The sequence below is a fragment of the Mirounga leonina genome, unplaced genomic scaffold (genome assembly GCF_011800145.1).
Source record: "Mirounga leonina isolate KUSES-001 unplaced genomic scaffold, KU_Mleo_1.0 Mir_168, whole genome shotgun sequence".
Lineage (NCBI taxonomy): Eukaryota > Metazoa > Chordata > Mammalia > Carnivora > Phocidae > Mirounga > Mirounga leonina.
This window is the reverse complement of record NW_023270426.1, coordinates 30474691-30484618: the sequence shown is the minus strand read 5'-3', so window position 1 is coordinate 30484618 and position 9928 is coordinate 30474691. Positions and strand designations below refer to the sequence as shown.

The window sequence follows — 9928 nt, the reverse complement described above, 5'->3', positions numbered from 1 at the left end:
GGCAAGTTCTTGAGTGTGAATCCGAGCGTTGTTGGGCCCGCGGGAAGTGTGCACGCGAGTGTGTGCGTGTGCGCGCGCGCCAAGTTGGGATTTCTACTTTCGAAGGGCCACCGGGCCGCGCGACCCTGCGGGGCCACGTTAGGGTCGGGTGCGCGCCGAGGGGCGGCGGGCGGGCGGCAGGTCCCGCGGCGGGGCGCGCCCGCTGCCCCGGCCCCTGCGCCGCGCGCTCGCTGGCTGGCTGGGGACTGGCAGGAACCCGAGCTGCACTGCCGCCTCTGGCGCGAACGCTCAGGCGCCTCCTCCCGCCCCAGTCACTGTGGCTCGGCGCACGCTGCCGGCGGCTGCCCTTTCCGCCTCTGGGGGAGCGAACCTGCGGGCCGCTGTGCGCCGGCACCATGGCCTCGGGCCGGAGGGGCTGGGACAGCTCCCACGAGGACGATCTGCCCGTGTACCTGGCCAGGCCGGGCACCACGGACCAGGTCCCGCGGCAGAAGTACGGCGGCATGTTCTGCAACGTGGAGGGCGCCTTCGAGAGCAAGACGCTGGATTTCGATGCCCTGAGCGTGGGGCAGCGGGGCGCGAAGACTCCCCGGAGCGGCCAGGGCAGCGGCCGCGGCTCGGGGAGCCGGCCGGGGGTCGAGGGGGACAGCCCGCGCCGGGGCCAAGGCCGGGAGGAGGGCAGAGAGCCCGCGCCCGCCTCGCCCGCCTCGCCCGCGCCCGCCGGGGTGGAGATCCGGAGCGCCACGGGCAAGGAGGTTTTGCAGAACCTCGGCCCCAAGGACAAGGTAAGGGGGCCCGGGGCTCTTCTCCTCCTGCTCTCGTTCCCTTGGCGGCCCGGGGCGCCGCGACCCGGGCACAACTTTCTCCCGCTCCCTTCGCTCGGGGACGGGGGACAGGGAGGAGGAAAAGGGCATCCTCTGCCGAGCGTACCGCGACCTCTCAGCCCGGACCGGGATTCGCGCGGGTCCCCGTGGCAGCATCCTGGTGCGCGCGGGACCGGGGTGCGCGGGTCCCCCCCGCCTCCCTGCCGCACCCCCGGGCCAGCGGGTCTGGGTGGGTGTGTCAGCGCCGCCAGCCGCGGACGCTTAGTGATTTCTAGCCCTTCTCTGCGTCTGAGTAACCACCAGCACAATTGTCTGGGCCCCACTCTGGCCCTAGATTAAATCTCAACCCGGGTCACCAGGGCAGAGGGCAAACTGGCGCTGGGAAAATGGGGTCATCTCCATAGTCCCCGGATGAACGTACAGGATGGGCGGTCTCCCCTCTCACTCTTCAAACATCAGCTCTGTCCCTGAAACTTTTGGGTGTGGAGCCACTAGACTAAACACCCTAATCTGAGTGCCTCTCTTCTGTCCTAGATCGACATTTCACATCTGTGTTTGTGAAGTGTACGTTTGTGCACGTAGTTTATTGCAAGACTGGGTACCACGGGGATCCAGCCGTCTCTGGAAGAATATCACTTATTTTTGAAAACAGGCCGGAGTATTAAGGGTGCACTTTAAACTAGCACAAGCTGCAAATTCTCTGCTGCTCCTACATGTGCCAAAGCCAATTTCTTCTGTATGTGTATTTTTGAGAAACTCATGCACTGAACTGACTGGAGGCATGGCATTGAAATCCAACTTGCTCTCATCTATTTGTTTATTTCATCGAAAATCAGAACCACAGTTCAGAAAATTCAGGGTCTGGGCAGGGCCGGAGTATTCAAAGTTCAAACTGATGCTGTTGAGTTGGGGAACAATAGTAATCAGATACGTCACTCTTGTGTAGATAATGGCTGCAAAATCCATCCACATATATTATTCTGTGTAAATACTGATACGAATAATAACCCAAAATGGAAATGTCTGCCCCAGAGCAATTACAGTTAATGCTTACCGGAGTTAGCTGTTTTTCCCATTCAAATGCAGCGAGCCAAAGGAAAGCCTATCTCTGCACTGCTTGATTTTTGAAAGTTTGAAAAAACAAGGCTTTAATTACTGATACCGTTAGGGGAAGAAAGCACTGAACTTCGTCCTGTGTAAGGGTGCCATTGGGAAACAATGTCCATGTCCCTTGCAATCACTCATTTAGTTTGTGATTTTCATATCGTCCTTAGAGTATGGGATTCCTCTAGGCCCTGCTTGTATAACACTTTTAGGAAAAACTTCTGATATTTTTGGAACAGCTGTGGCTGATTTGTAGACTAAGAACGGTGTTACAGGAAGATTATTGCCTCTCTTTAGGTCTGAGCTGATGGGGATTGAAATGTTCCCTTCCTGACTCTCAGGGGTGGGAGAAGTGATGGAAAAGGTCGGTAACAATTGCTGTGAGTCAGTGCTGTTCCCTTTGCTGGAACACCCCTGATGTAAGCCAGATAATATGCCTGGTTTGCAAGATTTAAGAATGGTAACTAGAGAAAGGGAAAATGTTCCTCCTGTAAACCCAGAAATTCTAGCGTTTTCCTTCCTTTTGCAAACCCTATACTTTTGGCTCCTAATTGAAAAATAATAATACAACTTAAGCATCAGCAGGATTTCTTGTGCTACGTGGTTATTTCTGAGTTCAGGCTTGCTGTCAGCTTCATGCAGGCCATGTTATTATCTCTAATTTGGTTGAATCACACGGCTAAAAGGATCTGCAGACCTTATCTACTTCTGTACTTGATAGCTATTTCCTTGAGGATAGGGATCGTGCGTTTGGATTTAGCACTGTGGCTGAAATGCCTGGCACATTGGAGGCGCTCCATAAATGTTTGGTACATTAAACCTCCTTAATTAGGCCATATTTTTTGGTACATAGATGCACAATGACCATCTGGCCTCTGCTTATTTTATATATATATATATTTTAATTTTTTAATTTCTTAAAGTAAACCCTAGGCCCATCGTGGGGCTTGAACTGACGACCCCTGAGATCGAGGGTCGCATGCTCTATTGACCTAGCCAGCCTTTTGGCCTCTATTTAAATACTACGTTTTCAGGGAGTGCTCCACCTCATGAAGCAACTTTGGAAAACTTCACTTTAAAAAAATTAAATTAAGCCCAATTCTGCCTCCTTGTAGTTTCTATAAGCTATTCTTAGTTCTGACCTTATAAAATACAAGAATAAAGTTTTTTTTTAAATTCTGGGATATTTTAATGACTTGAAGCATGTGGGTTTGTTTAGCTGTCAGAAAAGGCTGGGTACTGCCACAGTAACAAGCAGTCCCCACATCTCAGTGGCTGAATCAAACAACAGTTTATTTCTTGCTCCTGCTACGTCCAACAGGGGTCAGCAGGACAGCTCTGTTAATTATTTCCCCGCAGGGACCTAGACGGATAGCCTGAGGGAAGTTTCATCTTGACACACCCGTGTTGGTGAGAACCTGTAGTGAGCTGCTCACAGACTCTTGAACTCCCATGCTGAAGTTACAAAAATGACTTAGGTTCACATTTCCCAAGCCCGAGCAACTCATTAATCTGTGTCCAACTTCAAAAGAATGGGGAGGGTGCAATCTTACCGTGATCCTGTAAGACAGAGGTTAGAAATATTTGGAATATAGCTTTAATATCCCTCCTCGATTTGGGGCGGGACTACTGGGATGAGACCTGGCTCCACCGACCCAAATTATGTGACTGTAAGCATATAGCTCGGCCCTTGTGCCCTAGCTTTCTCACCTGCTAGGGTGGATAACAGTGACTACTTTGCATATAATAAGTACTCAATACATATTAATTACTCTTACTCTTTGATTTTTACTGCCTTTTATATGTTTGAGGGCAATTATCACATTCTCCTTAAAATTCTCTTTTTTAGCCTTACCATCGTTCCTAGCTTCTTTAGCTTTCCTATATGTAAGCCTTTCACCCTTCTGATTTCCTTTTCAGATTATACTATATTTTATAAATATTCTTTCAAAAATACAGTGCCCAGAACTGAACACAGTGCTCCAGATGGGATATGGCCATGGCAAAATGTATTAGGCTAGTTCATTTCCTTGATTTATAGACAACATATGCTTCTGTAGTAGGAGGTTACACCTAATAATTCAGTATCCATGTCTTGCTATTGTCTCCATAGTACATTCTCTGTCATTCAAGTGTTCAGAAAATTTTTCACATCAGCTGCTATTAAGCCAGGATGTCTCCATTTCTATACTGGTACAACTGAACTTAAAACCAACCAACCGACAAACAAACAAAAAATCTTTAACTATGGGATTTTATTTTTATTCCTTCTATAATATTTATCACCATCTTAGCTCATCTTTCTGTCACGGTAATTTTGAACCTTAATTCTATGACATAGCATCCCTCTCCCCAGCTCTGGACCATCTGCAGATTCGATAAGTACTCTTTTTGAGCACTTTCTGTGTACCTGATATCTCGCTCTCTATCTAGATATAGATATATTGTTGAACATGATTTTACAGATAGGGAAATTGAAATTCATAGACTCTAAGTGTTGAGCCCCAAATCACATTGATAATAAGTGGGGAGCCAGAATTCAAACTGATTTTTCTGAGTCCAGAGTCCATGTTTCTGAGTTCTGAGTCCTTCTTTCCAGACAGAGAGGCTGCTTTATTTTAATTCAATGAGCCTGACCATTGTGTCTGCTGCTGATATGTTACTATCATGCAGGGCAAGGACAGAGCTTTCTGCCACACCTCTAGAACCTTCCTCCATCTTGTCGCCAACCCATTATTCAGGACACTGGGAGAACGGTTGCTCAGCCTATGGAAAGAGTTGCTGCAAGATCCTTATTTTTCCAAGTTGAATGCAAAGTTATTAAGAGAGATTTTAAAAACATGTCTCAATAAACACACAATATGCTTTGTCTGTAGCGTACCTACTTCTTAACTCCCACCTTAAGGAAATGAATTTAGTTAATAAATGAATAAATTACGAAGAAATTTCACAACAAAAGTGTATAGCTGAATAAGAGTAAAAAAAAAAAAAGTCTGAGTTACACTTTGAGTGCCAAGTGCCAAGTTTGAAGTATGACTTGGGTGTTTATATTGTGGTTCTGGACCTACCTAAACACCTTGTTAAATTATGCAGCTAGATTTTTCTTATGATAGACACTTAATACTGCCCCAATCCTCCATGGTTGGCTCATACAAGTTTTTGTTTATAACTTTTGACAGTAAGTGCATACAAAGGCAATTTTAAATGAATAGGAAATATTTTTCACCATTTCTCAAGATGGTTTCCAGAGTTTTTCCTGCAGTGAAGAAATTACTAACGGGAGGAGAATTATGATATATGGTCTGCCAAGAGCAAATGATACTGTGAAGACTCTGTCATCCAGTGGCAACAAAGTAATGACATTATGATTACATGGGTCTATTGATAACTCCCTTTCAGGAGCCATGGGTCATTTCCCACGTGGGCCACTTTTGTGCAAGATGTTTCCTTTGTGAAGTCAGTAAGGGTTCTGGGTGTAGGGGGGAGAGCACTTGAAACATGTGAGCTGTGGTGCTTACCTTTTTATCATTCGTCGTGTGCTTTTTTGGTCCTGGGTGAAAAGTTTTCAAAATGATCCAGAGAAAGTGAAGTTCTCCTCCTTATCCTGCGTAAGGGAAGACAGCTGGAAATAGAATTCTAGGTTTATAAAGGCCTCTCCAAATCATCAGAATGCCTGGAGTGCATGTGAATTTTACAAAGATGCCCTGAGGAAGGAAAGTTTGCCCTTAGGCTGGGAAAAAATGTTCTTGCTTACCTGGCCCCCAGGCCACACTCAAATCTGGGACTAAATTTACTTACCCAAACTTGGAAGTGTTTGAACCTTTCAGAACTTTGGTTTAGTTTGACAGTAGGCATTTGAGGAACATAAAAAATGTGTCTTCCAAGTAATGCTGCAATTGGCAGTGTTCCCTCAAAGTAATGGTCCATGGAGATAGGATTTTGCTGACGGCTCTTGTAAGTAATGTTTAAAATGGCCAGGGGACTGTCCGGGAGGCTTTTCTGTCAGTGATTTCTATAGCTGATTAATTTCCTCTCGGCGTTATTCCTACAGATAATGTTCCTGTGAGTCAGGGGATAAAGCTTACTAGGAATAGGTAGTCTGGTTGTAGGGAATGCAGGCTGTGACTGGCAGCGCAGCCCTCCATTTTTGAGAAGAGGCAGAAGTCCATTTAGGCATGTAAGCCTAAGTTTAAAAACTTAAACTTCTAGGAAAATATAATGTTAAAACTTACCTGTACTCTTGACTTGGACTTACATGGCATTCAAAAAACCGTTCTACTCCATCAGAAAATAATGAGATGAGGCAAACAAACAATAAACAAAGCAGCAAACAAACAATAAACAAAGCAACGGGCTCAAATTGGCAGGCTCAGTTTAGAGACCCAGTCTTTCACCAGCTGTACAACTTGGGCAAGTTATCTCCCTTCTCTCTCAGCCTTGGTTTCCTCCTTTCTAAAGTGAAGGGGGGTGGACCAGATGGTCACCAGAGCCACAGTCTTTAAGCTTTTTTGATTGTGCACCTCTATGCAAAAGCTTATTGAGCATGGTCTCTCTCTACGTATATGTACACACATGTGCATTTATATAAATTACGTGCACAACTTATGTACAGTTGACCCTTGAAAAACCCAGGGGTTAGGGTGCCAACTCCCATGCAGTCAAAAAACCATGTATATCTTTTGACTCCCCAGAACCTTAACTACTCATAGCCTGCTGTTGACCGGAAGACTTACTGATAACATAAACAGTCGTTCAACACATATTTTATATGTTATATGTTTTATGTACTTCATTCTTACGATAAAGTAAGCTGGAGAAAAGAAAATGTTATTAAGAAAATTGCAAGGAAGAGAAAATATATGTAGAGTACTGCACTGTATTTATTGAAAAAAAAAATCCACATGTAAATGGACCAGTGCAGTTCAAACCTGTGTTGTTCAGTGGTCAACTGTATTAATATCTTATGACCATTCTACAATACAGACACAAGTACAAAGTAAAATAGTATATATACAAATATAGATCCTTGTACCTTAGTGGCTTATCTTACCCACCCATTTGGGTCTAAGTGTGTGTAAGTCTCTAATCTTTATCTCAAAGCCGTTAAGAGTCAGTGGTTCTAATACTACAGTCATAAATGAATTCATTGTCCGTTTGAGTTCTTCAGCGATATATGCTCTTTTTTAAAAAAATAATTTATTTGAGAGGGATGGGTGGGGGGGGAAGAGGGGCAGAGAGAGAGGGAGAAGACGGACAGAGGGAGAGGGAGAGACAGAATCCCAAGTAGACTTCCTGCTGAGTGCAGAGCCTGACGCAGGGCTCGATCTCACAACCCCAAGATCGTGACCTGAGCCAAAATCAAGGGTCAGACATTTAACCAAATGAGCCACCCAGGTGGCCTGGTATATGCTCTTTTATGGACCAGTTTCTAAGAGAAAATTCAAAACTGTTGGAGGCTTGCTGTAAGGCTACAGACCAAGTGCTGGGTAGTGCTCAGTATACTCTCTTTATATATGTGGGGTTGGGCCAGTGTGTGGATAGGATAGCAAGGTCACCATAAATACGATGAGTCCCCAGATCTCCATTTAACCCCTATTTTTTTCTCTACTTGTTTATTCAGAAAGCACTTATTAAGCACTAGCTATGTAGGTGCACGATGAAAAACTAATTTTGAAGAAACGAACAGATAAACAATAGGAAAACTTAAACTGCATTTCCCTGGAGTCTCCCATAGAAAATTGCCATTAATACAGTGGTGTATTTTTCACATCTCTGTGGGTATGACACATGTGTTTTTCATTCCAAAATGAAAATAGGAATATACAGTATTACCTGTTTTAAAACTATTTTTTACCACTTTAATACATTTTCAGCAACTTTATTTCTGAAAGCAGTTTTAGGTTCAGAGCAAAAATGAGTGGAAAGTATGGAGATTTCCTTTATTTCCCCCACCCCCACACCTCCGAAGCTTCCTCTCTTATCTACATCTTCCACCAGAGTAGCACACTGGTTACACTTGAGGAACCCTCACGGACCTATCTTTATCACCCAGAGGTCATAGTTTACCTTAGGGCTCACTCTTGGTGTTGTTCATTCTGTGGATTTTGACAAATGCCTAAGGTCATATATCCACCATTATGGTATCAGACACAGGATTTTCATTGTCCTGAAAGTCCTTTGCACTTCACCTATTCATTCCTCCCTTCCCTCTACCCCTGGCAACTACAGTCTTTCTCTCTCTTTTTTTTTTATAAAGATTTTATTTATTTATTTGAGACAGAGAGAATGAGAGACAAGCATGAGAGGGAGGAAGGTCAGAGGGAGAAGCAGACTCCCCGCCGAGCAGGGAGCCCGATGCGGGACTCGATCCCAGGACTCCAGGATCATGACCTGAGCCAAAGGCAGTCGCTTAACCAACTGAGCCACCCAGGCGCCCCTACAGTCTTTCTCTTGTCCCCAGAGTTTTGCCTTTTTCAGAATGTCATATATTTGGAATCATGGAGTATGCAGCTTTTTCAGATTGGCTTCTTTCACTTAGTAACATGCTTTTAATGTCCCTCCATGTCTTTTCATGGCTGGATAACTCATTTTTTTGGAGCGCTGAATAGTATTCCATTTTCTGGATGTGCAGTTTATTTATCCATTCACCTACTGGAGTATATTCTGGTTGCTTCTGAGTTTTGGCAATTGTGACTAAAGCTTCTATAAACATTTGTGTGCAGCTTTTTATGTGGACATAAATTTTCAATTCGCTTGTGTAAATACCAAGGAGTGCAGTTGCTGGATAGTATGGTAAGAGTGTATTTTGTTTTGTAAGGAATCCCTAAACTGTCTTCCAAAGAGGCTATCCCATTTTGTATTCATTCCTACCAGCTTTGACTGAGAGTTTCTGTTGCTCCACATCCTTGTCAGCATTTGGTGTTGTCACTGTTTTGGATTTTGGCCATTGTAGTAGGTGTGTAGTGGTTTCTCATTGATGCTTCAGTGTGCAATTATTTGAGGACATATGGTGTGGAGCATCTTTTCATATACTTGCCATCCGTGTATCTTCTTTGGTGAGGTGTCTGTTCAGGTCTTTGGCCCATTTTTTAATAGGGTTATTCATATTCTTATTGTTGAGTTTTAAGAGTTCTTTGTATATATTTTGGATAACAGTCCTATATCAGGTGTGTCTCTTGCAAATATTTTCTCCCAGTCTATGGCTTGTCTTCTCATTCTATTGACATTGATTTTTGTAGAACAGAGGTTTTTAATTTTAATGAAGTCCAGTTTATCCATTCTTTCTTTCATGGGTTATGCCTTTGGTGTTGTAAGTCATTGCCATACCCAAGGTCATTTGGGTTTTCTTCTATCTTATCTTCTGGGAGTTTTATAGTTTTGCATTTTACATTTTGGTCTGTGATCCATTTTGAGTTAATTTTTATGAAGGGTTTAAAGTCTGTGTCTACACTCATTTTATTGCATGTGGATGTTCAATTGTTCCAGCACTATTTGTTGAAAAAGACTATCTTTGCTCCATTCTACTGCTTTTGCTCCTTTGTCAAAGATCAGTTGACTGTATTTATATGGATCTATTTCTAGGCTCTCTATTCTGATCCATTAATCTGCGTATGTATTCTTTTGCCAGTACCACATTGTCTTACTCTTTATTTTATTATTTTTTAAGTGGGCTCCATGTCCAACGTGGGGCTCAAACTCACAACCCCAAGATCAAGAGTCGCTCTTTTTTTTTTTTTTTTTTAAGATTTTTATTTATTTGACAGAGAGAGACACAGCGAGAGAGGGAACACAAGCAGGGGGAGTGGGAGAGGGAGAAGTAGTCTTCCTGCCGAGCAGAGAGCCCGATGTGGGGCTCGATCCCAGGATCCTGGGACCATGACCTGAGCCGAACGCAGACTCTTAACGACTGAGCCACCCAGGTGCCCCGCATGCTCTTCTCTTTAAAAAAACTATTTTATTTATTTATTTATTTATTTATTTATTTATTTATTTATTTATTT

The 9928-nt window shown here is 43.9% G+C and overlaps 1 protein-coding gene across 1 annotated transcript in view; it reads left to right on the top strand.

Moving 5' to 3' along the window:
• Positions 1–273: 273 nt before the first annotated feature.
• DPYSL3 (dihydropyrimidinase like 3) overlaps positions 274–9928 on the top strand; it is a 113140-nt gene continuing 103485 nt past the window's right edge. The window contains exon 1 of the mRNA XM_035014408.1: positions 274–785. Within this exon, the coding sequence (XP_034870299.1) occupies positions 396–785 (390 nt within the window). The 5' untranslated portion in view covers positions 274–395. The remainder of the gene's footprint in view (positions 786–9928) is intronic.